This window comes from Sus scrofa, chromosome 6 (genome assembly GCF_054392235.1).
Source record: "Sus scrofa isolate SSC_HxYL_T2T_F1_AM1 chromosome 6, Sscrofa_HxYL_maternal_Yorkshire_Landrace_v2.0, whole genome shotgun sequence".
Taxonomy (NCBI): domain Eukaryota; kingdom Metazoa; phylum Chordata; class Mammalia; order Artiodactyla; family Suidae; genus Sus; species Sus scrofa.
The window spans coordinates 172,515,506-172,533,348 of record NC_139388.1 but is presented as its reverse complement, the minus strand read 5'-3'; the positions used below and the strand labels follow the sequence as shown (position 1 = coordinate 172,533,348).

At 39.6% G+C, this 17,843-nt stretch overlaps 1 protein-coding gene across 1 annotated transcript; it reads right to left on the bottom strand.

The window, feature by feature from the left end:
- Positions 1–5,575: 5,575 nt before the first annotated feature.
- On the bottom strand, positions 5,576–6,553 carry LOC100737983 (olfactory receptor 2A5-like). The gene has a single exon (XM_003482113.3). It carries the CDS (start codon positions 6,551–6,553, stop codon positions 5,576–5,578), a length of 978 nt encoding a protein of 325 aa, XP_003482161.3.
- Positions 6,554–17,843: the final 11,290 nt, after the last annotated feature.

The following is a 17,843-nucleotide window of genomic DNA, read 5'->3' as shown; positions in this document are numbered from 1 at the left end:
TTCCATTGTGTATAGGATGCTAGTATCCTTGCATTCCTTTCTCTCACTGTATATACATAACTTCTTTATCCATCCATCTACTGGTGGGCATTTATGTTATTCCTGTGTCTTGGCTATTATGAATAATGCTGCAGTGAACATGGTAATGAAGAGACCTCTTTAAGTCCCTAATTCCATTTCCTTTGGATATATACCCAGAAGTCGAATTGCTAGATCATATGTAGTTTCTAAAAACATTTTTAGGCTCCTCCATATAGTTTTCCATAGTGGGTGGTACCAATTTATATTCCCATTAACAATACACAAGGGCTCCCTTTTTTCCCACAACCTTGCCAGCACTTGCTATTTCTTGTCTTTTTGATAACAGCCATTCTAACAGTTGTGAGGTGACATCTCACCTGGTTTGACTTTCATTTCTCTGTTAATTAGTAAAGTTAAGTATCTTTCAGGCACTCGTTTGTTATTTGTATATCCTCACTGGAAAAATGTATATTCAGTTCCTCTGCTCATTTTAAAATTGGACTCTTTGTTTTGGGGTTTTTTTTTGTTTTTTGCTTTTTTTTTTTTGCTATTAAGTTGCAAATTTACATTTATATTTTGGATAGTAACCCCTTACAAGATACATGATTTCCAAATGTTTTCTCCCATTTTGCAGGTTGCCTTTTCATTTTGTTGTTTCCTTTGCTGTAAAGGAGATTTTTAGTTTGATTATAGTCCCACTTGTTTATTTTTCCTTTTGTTGCGTGTGCTTTTGGTGACAGATTTTAAAAAAAACCATTGTCAAGACCAATATCAAGGAGCTTACCTCTTATGTTTTCTTCTAGGATTTTTATGGTTTCATAAAGGTGATAAATATATTATAAATATATATAAATAATACTTATATAAATTATATTGTATAAATTATAATTTATATATGTAATTATATATAATAAACATATAATCATATGAATTATATATGTGTAATTATATATTATATATAATTTATATGTAAATTATATGTATTATAAATATATATAAATAATATTATAGTGGTAAAAAATTTGCCTTTAGTGTATTTCAGGTTAATTTTGTCACTAATGTAAAATAGGGTTTCACTTTCATTCTTTTGCATGTGATTATCCAGGGTTTACAGTATTATGTTTTGAAGAGACAATTCTTCCCCTTTAAGTATTTCTTGGCTCCCTTGTCAAATATTAGTTGACCATATATGCAAGGGTTTATTTCTGGTGTCTTGATTCTGTTCCATTGGTCTATGTATCTATTTTTATGCTAGTACCATATTGTTTTTATTACTATAGCTTTGTAGTATAGTTTTATATCATGATCTTTGTTTTTCTTCTCAGGATTGTTTTCCTATTCAGGGATTTAGTGGTTCTATAAAAATTTTAGTATTTTTTTCCTATTATTGTGAAAAATCCCTTTGGAATTTTGATGGAGATTGCATTCAACCTACATATGGTTTTGGGTAGTATGGATATTTTAACAATATAAATTCTTCTGATTCATGAATATGGAATTTTTTCTATTTTTTGTATCTTCTTCAATTACTTTCATTAAAGTCTTACAGGTTTTAGTAAACAGATCTTACACCAATTTTAGAAAGATGATTAAATTATATTCCTAGCCAAATGCACTTGAAATAGCTTTACACAACCATATCTGAATGCATGTTAACAGATTTTATTGTCAAAGGGACTCAAGGGGACAAGATGAGGGTTGGGTCCTTTAAGATCTCTTTCAGCCTATGTGTTTCTGAGGTTGGAGTTGAGTGCTTAGCTGGTGGTGCTGAGAGTTCCAGGAGTAGAAAGAAACTTTCATCTGGGCTGAAAGTAGTTAGAAGACTTTCTCAGAAGAGACCCATGCGAGGTCCTAATGAACAAGTAAGGAGGCAGGCAAGAAGGAGGAGAGGGCCCTCCATGTATGGTAGCCTATGCAAGGGACTGTGTTGGGAGGTGGGGAAGTTGGGTGGGCCTGCTCTGAGAGCTCTAGGAAGGAAGGCCCATTTATTTTAGCATCTGAACTTCAATGCCCCTCAAATGGTCCCAGAGCACTTTCCTAACAAGTCCCCCAGGAAATACAATCAGAATGTCTTACTGACAATTCCATTTTTTTCTCCTTTTCCCCCAGGCTTCTCTCCTTAGAGGCTGTGGCCTTCAGTCAGGAATCCCTGGGACTGTAGACTCTTCCCTTCTCACATTACCATCCACGTCACTCTTAAACGTCAAATTCCTTTAATGCTTGGGGATTGTTAAGAATTCTCTAGACTGGAAATTCCCCTAAATTATTTTCTGGAGAAAGTTGCTAATGAGAAAAGAGCCCTCTTAGCATTAAGTAGTCTTCAGGGTTTTCTTAATATTCAGATGATTCTTAGTTTACAAATAAAACTTGTTTCCAAGCAGCAAAGAGCAATTGTAATATTTTGGTAAGAGAGACATGTAGGTAGAGAATTTAAAAGACTCGTCGTGTGTGGCCTTTTGTAATTTAATATTTGTCTGAATCCAGAGTGGATGGAAATTTGATTTACTTTGATTGCACTAGTTTAGGTCCTGGTTAATGTGACAGCTGATGTGATTGTGTGTGTGTGTGTGTGTGTGTGTGTGTGTGTGTGTGTGTGTGTGTGTGTGTGTGTTGAAGTTATGGCTCTCTTTGTAAGCATTAAATTACCATCATGAGTATCTGACCCATATATCTTGACCTCATAATAAGCCTGATCTTAACATTTGTAATTGATAAGTACAGACTAGTGTTAATAACTTAATGAATATTTTCTAAGACATCTGGCTTTGAAGGCAATGACTATCTAATGATTTTTTAAATTTTATTGGGGTATAGTTGATTTATAATGTTGTATTAGCTTTAGCTTTATAGCAAAGTGAATCAGTTATACATACACATATATCTATTATTTTCCCCATATAGATTATTACAGAACATTGAATAAACCTCCCTGTGCTATACAGTAGGTCCCTGTTAGTTATCTACCCTATATATAGGTAGTGTGCATGTGCCAACATCATCCTTCCAATTTATCCCCCACCTCAGTTTCCCTTTTGGTAATGCTAAATTTGACTTTGAAATCTTTGCATCTGTTTCTGTCCTATAAACAAGTTATTTTGTATAATTTTTATTAGATTCCACATATAAGTGCTATCATATGATATTTGTCTTTCTCTGACTGGTTTACTTCACTAAATATGATCATCTTTAGGTCCATCCATATTGCTTCAATCGGCATTATTTCATGCTTCTTTATGACTGAGTAGTATTCCATTGTGTATATGTACCATATCTTCTTTATCCAATCTTCTGTCAAAGGACATTTAGGTTGTTTCCATGTTTTGGCTATTGTAAATAGAGCTACAATGAAAATTAGGGTGCATGTATATTTTTGGATTATGGTTTTATCTAAATATATGCCTAGGAGTGCGATTGCTGGATCATATGGTAGTTCTATTTTTAGTTTTTGAGAAATCTCCATATTATTTTCCTTAGAGGAATCTCCATATTATTTTCCTTAGTGGTTATTTTCCTACATTCCATCAATAGCATAGGAGGGTTTCCTTTTCTCCACACCCTTCCAGCATTTAAGCATTTATTTTTTGTAGACTTTTTGATGATGGCCATTGTCACCAATAAGAGGTGATACCTCACTGTAGTTTTGATTTACACTTCTCTAATAATTAGAGATGTTGAGCATGTTTTCATGTGCTTTTTGGCCACCTGTCTGAATTTTAAAATTTGTATGGAAACACAAAAGCCCTCAAATAGCCAAAGCAATCTTAAAAAAGAAAAATGGAAATAGAGGAATCAGGCTCCCAGACTTCAGGCTATACTACAAAGCTACAGTCATCAAAACAGTGTGGCACTGGCACCAAAAAAAAAAAAAAAAAAAAACACAGAAATGTAGATCAGTGGAACAGGATAAAAAGCTCAGAGATAAATCCATGCACCTATGGTCAACTAAACCATGACAAAGAAGGCAAGAATATACAATGGGAAAAAGTCTCTTCAACAAGTGGTGCTGGGAAACTGGATGACCACATGTAAAAAATGAAATTAGAACATTCTGTAACACCATACACAAAAATAAACTCAAAATTGACTAAAGACCTAAACATAAAGCTGGATACTATAAAACTCCTAGAGGAAAACATAGATAGAACACTCTTTGACATAAATCACTGCAATATCGTTTTGGATCCACCTCCTAGAATAATGAAAATAAAAACAAAAATAATCAAATGGGACCTAATTAAACGTAAAAGCCTCTGCACAGCAAAGGAAACCATAAAAGAAAAAGACAACCCACAGAATGGAAGAAAAAACTTTGCAAACAAAGCAACCAACAGGGGATTGATCTCCAAAACATACAAACATCTCATGCAGATTTCTATCAGAAAAAAACAGAAAACCCAAACAAAAAATAGAAGAAGATCTAATAATAATTTATATAATTACTTAAGGCCTGTTCGCATTTGAACTTAAAAATAATTTTATGGTGTAGCCAGACTCTGATATAATCATAATTTCCATTTGACAGGTAGGGGGCCTGCGTTTCAGAAAGATTAGGTCGTTTTTCCAAGAGCTCAACAAATTAAGTTAAGACTAAAATCCAGGGCTTGCCACTGTCCCTCTGTTTTCTCTTGTGGCAGAGGAAATTGAAGGGTAAGTCAACTGTGGAAACCAGGACACTTTTGTAAGTAAAAGTCTAGATTGCTGAAAGCCACAATGGGGTAGGTACCATGGAAATAAGAGAGGGACCCCCGAAAGTGAAGAAGAGTTGAAAGAAGAACTGGGGATATTGCAGAGCAGGAATATGGTGGGGGAGACTAGGAAAATCACTCAGCAAGCATTTATTAAGGAGCTAATACCCCTCTCCATGTGCTATTTGCTAGGCGATGAAATACTGGTTAAGGAAGATCTAAAGTATCCAACAGAGCTCTGACTTCATGGATCTGACCTGATAGTTGTGACTTAGAAGAATAATTCTAAGTGTTTGAATTTTCATCAGTACTATCCCATCCATTATCTCAGCTGAGCCTCAAAAATCTTGGCTGACTAATTGAGATATGGCATGATATAACAAACAGGTAAGAACCTGGGCTCTGGAGTTATGCTACCTGAGCTCAAATATCGGGTGTACTGCTTTCTAGCTGGGTGGAATCTTGTGCGTCTATTTCTTTATCTATATGAAGAGGATAATAATACCTACCTCTGGAATTATTATAGGAATTAAAGTACATATAAAGCACTCAGACAGTGGCTGTCATGTGGAAATCTATCAATGAAAATAGTTCTCATTTAGGCACAAGGCATATCATGAAACACATTTTACAGATTTAGAAATTAAATTTCAGAGAAGTGAGTTGATGTTTCCAAAGCCACAGAGGATCAATGACATCCTTAAGCCTTGGACGTATTTCTTTCTGAGTCCTTTCCTAATTTTTCCAGTGACCAAACTAAATGCAAAAGTGGTTTTTTCTAGATATCTCCCTTACCCTGGGAGGGAGGGTCCAATGACTTCAGTGACCATATGGATGTCATAGGCATTGCAGACAGTCCTACTCCATGCTTACTGAGCATCTTCACTCATTCCGACTAACTTGAGGAAAGCCCTCTTCACATCCTTGTTCCGAAGACTATAGATGATGGGGTTGAGAAAGGCAGAAATGACATTGTAGAACAGAGCCAACTTCTTATCACCTTCTGGGGAGGCTTCGGAGCCAGGCCTCATGTACATGACCATGCATGGAATACAAAACATGGTGACCACAGTGATATGTGAAGCACAAGTGGAGAAGGCCTTGATTCGCCCCTGGGTAGAGCGAATCTTTAGAATAGCCACAAAGATGCGAACATATGAGGCCAGAATGAGGGACAGTGGGATCAGGAGCAAGATGAAACCCAAGATAAAATCCACTTGGTCATTGAGGGTTGTATCTGCACAGGCCAACTTCAAGACAGCAGGAATTTCACAAAAGAAGTGATTGATCTCATTGGGGCCACAGTACGGCAGGTTCATTGCAAAGACTGTGTAGACAAGGGCACAGGTGATACCACAAAAGGCAGAGCTGACTGCCAAAAGTACACACAGGGTTTGGCTCATCTTGACCCCATAGTGGAGTGGGTAGCATATGGCAACATATCTGTCATAAGCCATGGCTGCAAAAATCCAGGTCTCAGTGATGCCCAAGGTCAGGAAAACATACATCTGGACCACACACCCAACATAAGAGATGGTCTTACTGTCACTTACTAGATGGATCAACATTTGGGGCACTGTGGTGGTGGCGTAGCTGAGATCCAGTAGAGAGAGGATGCTGAGGAAGAAGTACATGGGGGTGTGGAGGTGTGCATCCACTCTGATCAGGGTGACAATGAGCCCATTTCCCAGGACTGTAAGTAAGTAAAGAAAGAGGAAGAGGAAGAAAAGAATCCAGTTGGTTCTGGGACTTCTAGAGAAGCCTAGGAGGATAAACTCAGTTACAGAGCTGTGATTTTTCCAACCTCGGCTATGCATGGCCTTCCTTCTGGGGAAAGAAGAGGACATACTCCTAAACTCCTTGCAGTCGCAGTGAGAGAATTTCATGGGAGATCCATAGATGCAGGGACTGAATGCCTCTCAGAACCATGCAGTCAAACCAGACATCCACCTCCACGCCAGGGAATATTCTATCCAAATTAGCCTAGCATTACTCCAGGCACTTAGTAGAGAGTCTATAAATATTTTCAGTCTGTCTAAATAACTAGCTTTAATAAAATTCCAAAGCCCCTGTGGAAGAAATTGTACGTAGCAGATATCTTATTTTGAAGAAACACACATACACACACACACACACACACACACACACACACACAAACACACACACCCCATTAACCAAAGTAAAGAAGCTAAAGAAATACAAAATGTTTTATAGTGTACCAAAAAGTGGAGTTCCCGTCGTGGCGCAGTGGTTAATGAATCCAACTAGGAACCATGAGGTTGTGGGTTCGATCCCTGCCCCGCGTTGCTGTGGCTCTGGCATAGGCTGGCAGCTACAGCTCCAATTAGACCCCTAGCCTGGGAACCTCCCATATGCTGCAGGAGTGGCCCAAGAAATGGCAAAAAGACAAATATATATATATATATATATATAAAATATATATATTTTATATATATATATATATAAAATACCAAAAAGTTCTAGAGCTCTCTGTATTTCCTGAAGTAATTCTTTCAAATGTCAAGACAGATAGGTGCTGCCAAGGACAAGGTAAATGTGAAAAAAAACAAAACCCCTGACTTCTTTCCTTTGCCTTCTTCCTCTTTGTACCTTTGAAAACCCACAGACCATAAACTTTCAGGAAAAGTTTCAAAGAAAATTTTATAGGGGGAAAGAAATCTTTCTCTTAGAACTTTTATTCCCTCACCCTCTCTGTTCCAGGCCTACCTGCAGTGGCTACAACTGTATTTATTTATAGTTAAATAAATACTGCCAGAGACTCAAGAATTGAAACCCAGAGAAAACTTCTGTGCATCTAGCATTTTTCAAAAAAAAAAAAAAAAAAGAAGAGGCATATCTACCTGGAAATTAAGTTCCTGTGTGTCTGGAGGCTTTTCTTAAAAGCTAGTAAGGACTCCTCCACGGCCATGTTGCTTGCAGGGCAGAGCTGAGTAGGACGAGCGGGGGTAGGAATGGGTCCTCAGTGTGATTTAGACTCAATCCTCAATCCCACTGGGAGGCCTGGGCCGTAGAACATAAGACAGACCAGTCCTTCTCTCTTAATCCTCTTGCAACAGAACAGTAATGTCTAGATATGCCCCTTTTCCAGATCCCAAAGAAAGAGTAATTTATAAAATGGTACTCTCTGAAAATGTTTTAATTAATGCTATCATTAAATTATCACCATGACTCGTTGAGATCAGTACCACTGCTTTCATTTAATAAAATCATCCATCCAAGGTCAGACAGAGTAAATGGAGGAGCCAGGACTCAAACTCCTGGTCCGAAATGTATTTCTCGCACCAGCTTTTTTGCTGAAGGGTTTAGCAGGTCACCAGATACAAAATAGGTCCACTTTAGGCAAGAGAGAAACTGACCCGTGTGTCAACTCTTTTAGAGGGAAGAAAGTAGACATTGCACAGCATTGTAGAGAGAAATAGCAAGCTCTCCGTTTTTAGATGTTTTCAGGCCTAAGCTATAAGCCTATATATCATTCAGGGGTAACATCACTGCTTTGGATGTGAAATTACAATATCCTACATTAAAAGTCACTTTTGCCATAAATGTTCCAAAATTCCAAAATTCAGAGTTCCTATCATGGCTCAGTAGAAACGAATCCGACTAGGAACCATGAGGTTGTGGGTTCGATCCCTGGCCTCGCTCAGTGGGTTAAGGATCCGTCATTGCTGTGAGCTGTGGTGTAGGTCACAGACATGGTGCAGATCTGGTGTTGCTGTGGCTGTGGTATCGGCTGGCAGCTACAGCTCCGATTAGACCCCTAGCCTGGGAACATCCATATGCTGCGGGTGCAGACCTAAAAAGGACAAAAAGACCAAAAAAAAAATTAAAAATAAAGTAAAATAAAATAAAATTCCAAAATTCAATGACTCCAAAATTCAATGACACAAAGATTCAGAGAATCTGATTTTAGGAGCCATTTCTCACTATGTACACAAACTTGTAACAGAATCTAGAGTCAGAACAAAGAGATGTGGTACTAATGAAAACTTAGGAAGCCTGAAGTGGGAATACACTATTAGTCAACAGTAACGTAAACGTAAGATAATGTAATGTCTCTACCCTCTTACTTTTGCACAGAGGGAGCTCCCCTGAGAGCTACGACGGGTACCCACGTCAGGGGCTTACTCTCCTGCCTCCTGAGAAGGCCCCGCGTAGGCTTCCTCCAGAAAGAAGGAAAAGCCTGAGGAAAATGTCAGGCTACGAGCTGAGGAGACCACTGTTATAAAGCCTGCTTTATATCTTTGTTATGCTTTCCTGTTCAAAATTCGTTGTTTTTGTCTCCTCTGAGAGGGTGTTCTAAGAATGAAATTGGGACAATGTCAACAATTTAAGCAGCGACTGTATCTACACCAACAGGAGGACCATGCAAGGTCCAAGGCCGAGCGGGGACAGGAAACATCCAGAAGAGCATTTCGCTGAAGAAGAGCAAGAGCTTCTTCCCCGGCCGTGCCTGTTCTAGCCTTTCTTCCATCCAACCCAACCTATACACTGTCAGAGTGACTTTCGAAAAGGCAGAGCTGGCCACGCTCTTTCCCTGCTTAGAAGCCATTGAAAACTCCCCTTATCTATGAGCTAATGCCTAAATTCCTTCCCATGGTACTCGACGCCCTTTGGAATCCGACTCTTCTTCTTCTTCTTTTTTTTTTTTTTTTTTTTTTTTTGGCTTTTTGCCTTTTCTTGGGCCGCTACTGTGGCATATGAAGGTTCCTAGGCTAGGGGTCGAATCGCAGCTATAGCCTCTGGCCTAAGCCAGAGCCACAGCGCGCAGGATCCGAGCCTCGTCTGCAACCCATACCACAGCTCATGGCAACGCCGGATCCTTAACCCAATGAGCAAGGGCAGGGATCGAACCTGCAACCTCGTGGTTCCCAGTCAGATACATTAACCACTGTGCCACCATGGGAACTCCCTGTAATCTGATTCTTACTTACCTGGCATTCTAGCTTTATTTCCTGTACTTCCACACATCTTGATAGCTAGGAATGGTTTTTGGTTGGAAAAAATTATTCACTTATGTCTGTGGCTACTTTGCCCTACCACAAGAGTTGAGAAGTTGTGGCAGAGACCATATATGTCCCACAAAACCTAAAATATTTACTATCTGGCCCTTTAGAGGAAGGGTTTGCTGACTCCAGCTGAAGACAAACCAACTCATTCACCATCCTATGAATATTCCAGATCCTTTCATAAATCTATTTTCCATGAGGCAGTATGTACCCAGGAGGCTGCAGAGTCTCTGCAGTCAAAGGAAATTTGGTTTGAATCCTGCTCTGCCACTTACCAACAGTACAACCCAGAGAAAGTTATTAATCTCACTAAACCTCCATTGTGTCGTCTCTAAAACTGGGAGAATAACATGCCTTGAAGGGTTCTGTGAAGACTCAATGATATTTTCGTTGTATGTAACACTATAGCAATAAGCTTCAGTTATCACTAGTATTATTAAGTCACTCTCCAGTTGAAATGCCCTTGTCTATTTTTCTCCTCTTGGTAAAATCCTAATCATGGACGTATTCTGTGGTTCCCACCCCCTTCTTCCTCTGGGCTCTGATATTATTCCCCATAGCTGTGCACTGCTTTATGGAATTCCTTAAAGATGGAGAACCATGTCTTACCTTTCCATCTCCAATTCATAGCACAGGGTATGAGTAAGGGCTAATAAATGTCAGATTAATGGCTTCAATGAAGTCAGGCCAATGATATAAGACTGAGTTTGTTGCAAGAACGGATTCCCGGTCCACTGGGAATCCCCAGTTTCCTCCGTCACCTTCTCTTTCAAAATTACTATCAAGGTCTTCTTTGATGACTTCTACCTGGATTACCCACTCCTGGACAACCAAAATCCTCTTCTTGGCAATTTGTGAAATGAAATAAAGTTAGACGGAAAAACGGGAGAAATGAAATCAAGAACAAGTGGATATTCCTTGTATTACCTTCCTCGAATGAGCTGCTCTTCAAGCCTTAGTTTGTGCCGCTTGGCATGTCATTAGGTGGGGATGATTTCATTAGGCACTCACCATGGGCCAATTACTTTACATCCAAGATAGAAGAATGACGAAGAGCGCGGCACCAGAATCAGATCTGAGTCCAAGTTCTGTCTGCGTTGCTAATTAGCAGAGTGATCTTGGGAGAGTTGTCTAAATTGTGTGTCATTCTCTTCCAGAAACCAGTGATAATATTAGTGCTTATCTCGAAATGTTGTCCTGATGGTTAACTGAAGCAGCACATACAAAGTTGCTTAACACTATGCCTGCAGAGTAGTTAGCGCTCAAAGGCCTCCTTGGAGGTCATTCTCCAACGACCTCCCTTCACCGGACTCTGCTGCGTCTGCACCATCTGCAGGTGACACTGTGCCAGAGCTATGGCTGACAGCAATCTGCGGAGAGCACCCTTCGCAGGCTTCTGGTCTTTGTCCTTCATGTTCCTAACCTATCCTTCCACCCTGACCCCAGGCCTAGTACCCATGCCTCCTCCACCCAGATCCCACAACTGCCTTGGGCGGCTCTAATATCCACCTACTGGCCTATAAGAGAGTCCTATTTTAGCTTCTCCCCAGAAGCTGCTGCATCTCAGCAGCTCCCTGGGAGATACTTGGTTGGTGTATTAATGAGGCCCTTGGGTATCGAGGATCAAAGACTCCCTAAGGGTGCAGCCAAATAGATCCCAGTGGCACCTCAGGAGACTTCTAGTTGTGTGGGATACCATTACTCAGAGAAAGTTCAGTAAGGAGGGAGCAATTATGATAGAGAAAGAAGGGCTGCCCGTGTCCCAAAGGAAACCTTAAAATTTTGGGGAACTAGAGCTAAGGAGTGGGGAAGTTGGACCCTTACCTCAGGCCTCTATGTTGGGGCCCCTAGGTGAGTACCTAGTCAGCTAATACCAGGACCCAAGTCTTAGCTGCTCTGCTAGTCTTATCTGAACTTTACTTAGGCCTCCATAGAAAAAGAATGTCAGAACTGGAAAGCTCTTAGGTGTTGCCTACCCGAACTCCCATTTTAGAGGTGGGAAAACTGAGCTCAGTGCTCAGAAATAACTGCAAGGTCACTAGGACTCAGAGCCAGGTATTCTGACCCCACTTTGTCATGTTACCCCATCTCTCCAGTTACTGATGGATCTCACTTAAGGCAAGCCTACGTTTGGCCTCTTTCCATTTGTGTATCTGCCCTACTTGCTTTTAGCTCTCCTTGAAAAATCACTTCCCATCTTTGTCCTCACAAACTAAAGCACAAAGTGAGTGTTGAGCAAGCTGTGTGTTGGATAGGAGTAGTGGTTGGCAAAGGAGAGATGAGCCTGGAGAAACTATGAGGGCCAGATCATGGAGGTTCTTGCAGGCTAGCCTGAAGAGTTTATAGTACATCCTGAGGGTATCAAGTATCCACTGCAATTTATTATTCAAGAGAGTGATGTGGTTTAGTGGCTCGTGAGAGCTGATGGTGCTCAGCTCCTTCCAACTCTGTGCTCAGTGATGTCACATTGGTAGCTTGAAATCGGTCATGGCGGGAGTGTTTACACCAAAGAAACTGGCACACAAAACAAACTGGAGTTCTTTATTTTCACCAGAGAGCTGACTTAAATATTGACCAGCACGCCATTGGTCAGAGTAGTGTTTTCGAAAGATTGGTGGCCAGTTTGGCTTAAGACTAGAAGGAGGAAGGTCAGTTGGAGTCTACTAAGAGTTCAAGTGAGAGGTTATTAGGCTTTGTTGGCCAGGTATAGTGGGAATGGAAAAAAGGGGACAGATTGGAGAGGATTAATGGGGTTTTGTGGTGACTAATCGGATGTAGGGCATTAGTCCCTTTGGACTGTTGGGTTGTACCATTTATTGAAACCTAAAGCCCATTAGGGCAGCAGGTTGGAAGTGAATGGTGATGAGTCTCCTTTTGGACATGTTAAGTTTAAGCTGCCTTAAGATATTAAGTTGCATGTCATTCAAGCAGGTGGTTGCAGGTGTATATTCATCAGTTTTAACATTATAGAAGGCTAATGTTTACTATACTGAATCCCAATAACGGAATTGGAATGAACTGCTTAATGGCTTAGGACTTTAGAATTTCCTTCCATCTTATCTTTTCTCACCCCTATCGCATATATCCCTTCTTTCTATGATGCTGGATATGTTAGGAAATCCCTATTCCAACCCCAAGGATTCAGCTGCTCTGTAATAAAAAATTTTATTTATACGTAGACACAATGGCTGTCTTCTCAGACAATCCATTTTTCAGAGCTATTTGCACTTTCTGCCTCTCCAAGAAGAGACCTCAGTTTACCTGCCAAGGTTTAGGTTGACCTCTCCTAAGGAACTTCTCATCTAGTTCCATAGCGTCTGCCAGCGAGCCAAGGAAAAGGTAAAATTTTGAGCAAGAAGCATCAAATAGAGCCGAATACTACAGTTAGAATAAAGACTTTTAAGCTGAAGGGAATCATACCACATCATAAAAGAATATTTCACATCAATTGAAGGTATTTGATGCTAATACTCTGCCTTCACACTAACTCACATGGATGCAGTTATTTCTAGATCTCGATGCTAATTCTTGTAATAGAGGAAATCTCAAAAACCAAATTGAATCAGGCTATAGACAGTTTCAGTCTTCTGCCAAATCATTTTTTTCATAGGCTCTCCTTTATATGCATTCTTCTTGACCTTGAGTCCTTGAAAAGTTCTTAAGTATAAGACAAGACACCATCAAACTCCTGGAAGAGAACGTAACACAGGCAAAACATTCTCTGACATCAACCTTACAAAGGTTTTCTCAGGTCAGTCTCCCAAAGCAACAGAAATAAAAGCAAAAATAAACCAATGGGATCTAATCAAACTGACAAGCTTTTGCACAGCAAAGGAAACCAAAAAGACAACTTACAGAATGAGAGAAAATAGTGTCAAATGATGCAACTGACGAGGGCCTAATCTCTAAAATACACAAACGACTTATACAACTCAACAGAAAAAAAGCCAACAACACAATGGAAAAATGGGCAAGAGACCTGAATAGACATTTCTCCAAGGAAGATATACAGATGGCCAACAAGCACTTGAAACAATGCTCAACACCCCTGATTGTTAGAGAAATGCAGATAAAAACTACCATTAGATACCACCTCATACCAGTCAGAATGGCCATCATTAATAAGTCCACAAATAACAAATGCTGGAGGGGGTGTGGAGAAAAGGGACCCCTCCTGCACTGTTGGTGGGAATGTAAGCTGGTACAACCACCATGGAAAACGGTATGGAGGCACCTTAGAAAACTGTACATAGAACTACCGTATGACCCAGCAATCCCACTCTTGGACATATATCCAGACAAAACTCTCCTTAAAAAAGACACATGCACCTGCATGTTCATTGCAGCACTATTCACAATCGCCAAGACGTAGAATCAACCCAAATGTCCAATGATAGATGATTGGATCAGGAAGATGTGGTGTATATACACAATGGAATACTGCTCGGCCATAAAAAGAACAAAATAATGTCATTTGCAGCAACATGGATGGAACTAGAGACTCTCATCCTGAGTCAAGTAAACCAGAAAGAGAAAGACAAAGACAATATTGTAACACTTGTATCTGGAATCTAATATATGGCACAAAGGAAACTTTAAACAGAGACGGAAATCATGGACTTGGAGAACAGAATTGTGGTTGCCAAGGGGGAAGGGGAGGGACTGGGAGCTTGGGGTAAATAGGTGCAGAATGTTGCTTTCGGGATGGATTAGCAATGGGATCCTGATGTGTAGCACTGGGAACTCTGTCTAGTCACTTATGATGGAACATGTAATAGGAGAAAAAAGAATGTATACATGTAAGTGTAACTGGGTCATCATGCTGTGCAAGAGAAAAAAAAACATATATATATAATAAATAAACCCCAAAAAAGTTATGTTAATGATTTATGCACAGAAATGGTCCTTATGCCACTACTTGGGGGAAAAGAGAAAAAGGAGGCAGAGGAGGATGGCTGGTTATCAGCTAGAATACAATCCTTTGCAGAGATATTCAGGGCATGGGGACATGCTCATGATATTCTGTGAGAAAAGTAGGGGACCCTAAGAGACTAAGACGATACGCTCAGGGAGTTGAAGGGTTAAAAAAATTGGCAGGGCGAGGAGGAGGGTGAGGAGGGAGGGAGGGAGGGACCTGCCAAACATCACAAACTTTCCATCTGGGACTCCCAGGGAACTGCAAGGGTAAACCAGAAATATACCAATAAGTAAAAGGCTAAAGCACAGCGTCGAGTCAGTTCAGTGCCTCAATAACTTAAGGAGATTTTTCTCACTGCCCAAACTGCCCGCTAGAAGAAACGTTAATCCATTCTGAAGGAATATAGCCTCACCAGGGCCTCTACACATTTTACAGTATCTAAAATTTAATCAAAAATTGCCAGGCAAAAATAATATATAAAAATCTATTTGGCGTTCCCATTGTGGCTCAGCACAAACCTGACTAGTATCCATGAGGATATGGTTCGGTCCCTGGCCTCACTCAGTGGGTTAAGGATCCAGGGTTGCCATGAGCTGTGGTGTAGTTTGTAGACATGACTCTTATCCTTGTGGCTGTGGCCATGGCTGTGGCTGTGGCTGGCAGCTGTAGCTCCGATTCAACCCCTAGCCTGGGAACTTCTATATGCTGCAAGTGCAGCCCTAAAAAGCAAAAACAAAACCAAAAAAAAATTGCTCAAAATCGAGAGAAAACTTAAAACAATAGAAATGGACCTATAGGAAATCTAGGTAATGGTGCAATCAGACCTAAATTTTAAAATAACTGTGATTAAATAATAAGATGGAGAATGTCAGTGGTGCCTTGGAAACTAAAAAATAATAAAATTGAAATTTTAGTATTAAAAAGATAGTAATTGTAGTAAAGAATTTATTCCCGGGTTTCACAGTAGCTTAGACCAAACTGAATAGAAAATTAGTAAACTGGAAATCAGGTCAAAAGGAAATATACAAACTGAAGTGTAGTAAGTAAAATTATGGAAAATACACGTGGAAGAGACATATAGGTCACACAGAAAGGCTATAGAACAGAATTTATATATGATCTCAATTGGGTAAAGCAGTACGCAGAGACGTGAAGCAGTGAATAAAGATACTAACCCTGAGGGGTGATGCTTCGAGGTATACTTTAGTCACTTCCAATTTTTCTGCCTTTCCCTCTCAAATTTATCCATGCATACCATAGCATTTCTCAAAACATTTTTGGAAAGTACTTGTTTCTTTGGCTAATAAATGTTGCACAAAGAAACAGTTCTGTGATCCAACAAGTTTGGAAAATATTGTGTTAAATATTTTTAACACAGTCAGTGTAGGTATTTTCTTTGTTTTGTTTTGTTTTTTGGTTATTGTTGTTCATTTATCTATTTGTTCATGGTTACTGGACTTCTCAGAGTCTTCATGGAAAGCAATGTTTCTGAGCCTATTTGAGCAAGAAATCTTTTTGTCACAGAATGTTTCATAGGACCAGAGTTCCAGGTAACAGTCCTTGGAAAATATTTGTTTAGAGGGGAGAAAGAAACCTAATATCTTTGACAGGTGCCAGGCCCTATCTGTCACATCTACTGTCCCCTGCCTGGACCTGTGTTCCAGCCATTCTGCCCATTCTCCAAAACCTCCAAATCTCAGGCTGAAACACCCCACCTCGGCTCCCTATCCTTTTCATCAATTATCAAACTTCTACTCATGCTTCCAAGATCCAACAGAAATATGGTCTCTGCTGTGGAGCCTGGCCCACCTCCTCGTTGCTCCTTCAGTGTTTTGAATATGTTTCCAGAAGTACCTTATAGCATCCTTGTCTTAGTACTTGCCTCTTCCTCACCAGACTAGGACTTGGATTATTTATGCCTGTATCTACAGGACCTAGCATTAGGCCTGATTTATACAGTAAGCATCAATGAATGTTTGATGAATGAATAAATGATGCCAACAACATAGGCATACTTTCTTTTCTCCAACAAGACAACAGATTTTTTTTCTTTTAAGGGTCACACCCATGGCATATGGAAGTTCCCAGGCTAGGGGTTGAATAGGAGTTGCAGCTGCCAGCTTACACCACAGCCACAGCTACACTGGATCTGAGTTCCATCTATGACCTATGCTGTAAGTTGCGGCAATGCCAGATTCTTAACCCACTGAGCAAGGGCAGGGATCAAACCTGCATCCTCATGGATACTAGTCAGGTTCTTAACCCACTGAGCCACAGTGGGAACTTCCAACAGATATTTTTGATGTCGTCTTTATTTCTTCCTGCTATAAAGACAATATTTGCTGATTGTAGAAATTTTTTAAAGTAGAGGAAATTATAATTAAAAATTACTTATCATCTTACTACTCAGAGATATCCAACGTTAACCTGTTAAGGTATATCCTTCCAGGCTTTTAAAAATGAATGTATGCATATTTTATAAAAACTGGACTGCCTTTATACACTCAATTTTATACCTGGAGTTTTTTCCACCTAACATTATATCATACTTTTCAATGTAATTAAATACTACTTCAAAACATGAAGTATTGGTTGCATGGTATTTCATAAAGTTGACATATATGTAATAGCTATTTCCAATTATCCTTTGATGAATATATTTGAACATAAAACTTGGTCGCTTCCAGGATTTGTTGTTAGGACAAAAGTCCTAGAAGTGAAATTTCTGGATCTGAGTATAAAAACATTGTGAAAGTTCATGATAAACATTGTTATATGCTTTCTATTTGTTGGTATTTTTATTAAATAAATCTTATGTGTAAAATTCTTAAAACCTTATTGGCACATAAATGTTTAATAAATAGAGCCGTAATTATTAGTTTTATTGCTCTTCATTTAACATGCATATGGGGTAACTGCTCTGTGGAAGGCACTGCTCTGGGAAGGTAGAACTAATGATGTTCTTTTCAGCAATGAATTGAGTGTCGGTCTTACTGCATCCTTCCCAGTATTGAGTATTACTGTTTTTCTAAACTTTGCTAGTTTGATGGTAAAAATGTTATTCCAGTGGCTCAACTCATATTTATTAATAACAAAAGCAAACAATTTTTCCATATAGTTATAGCTTGACAACATCTATTTCATCTCCTCCCCTTTTTGTACCTGCCACTATTTCTTACATATAGCTAGTCT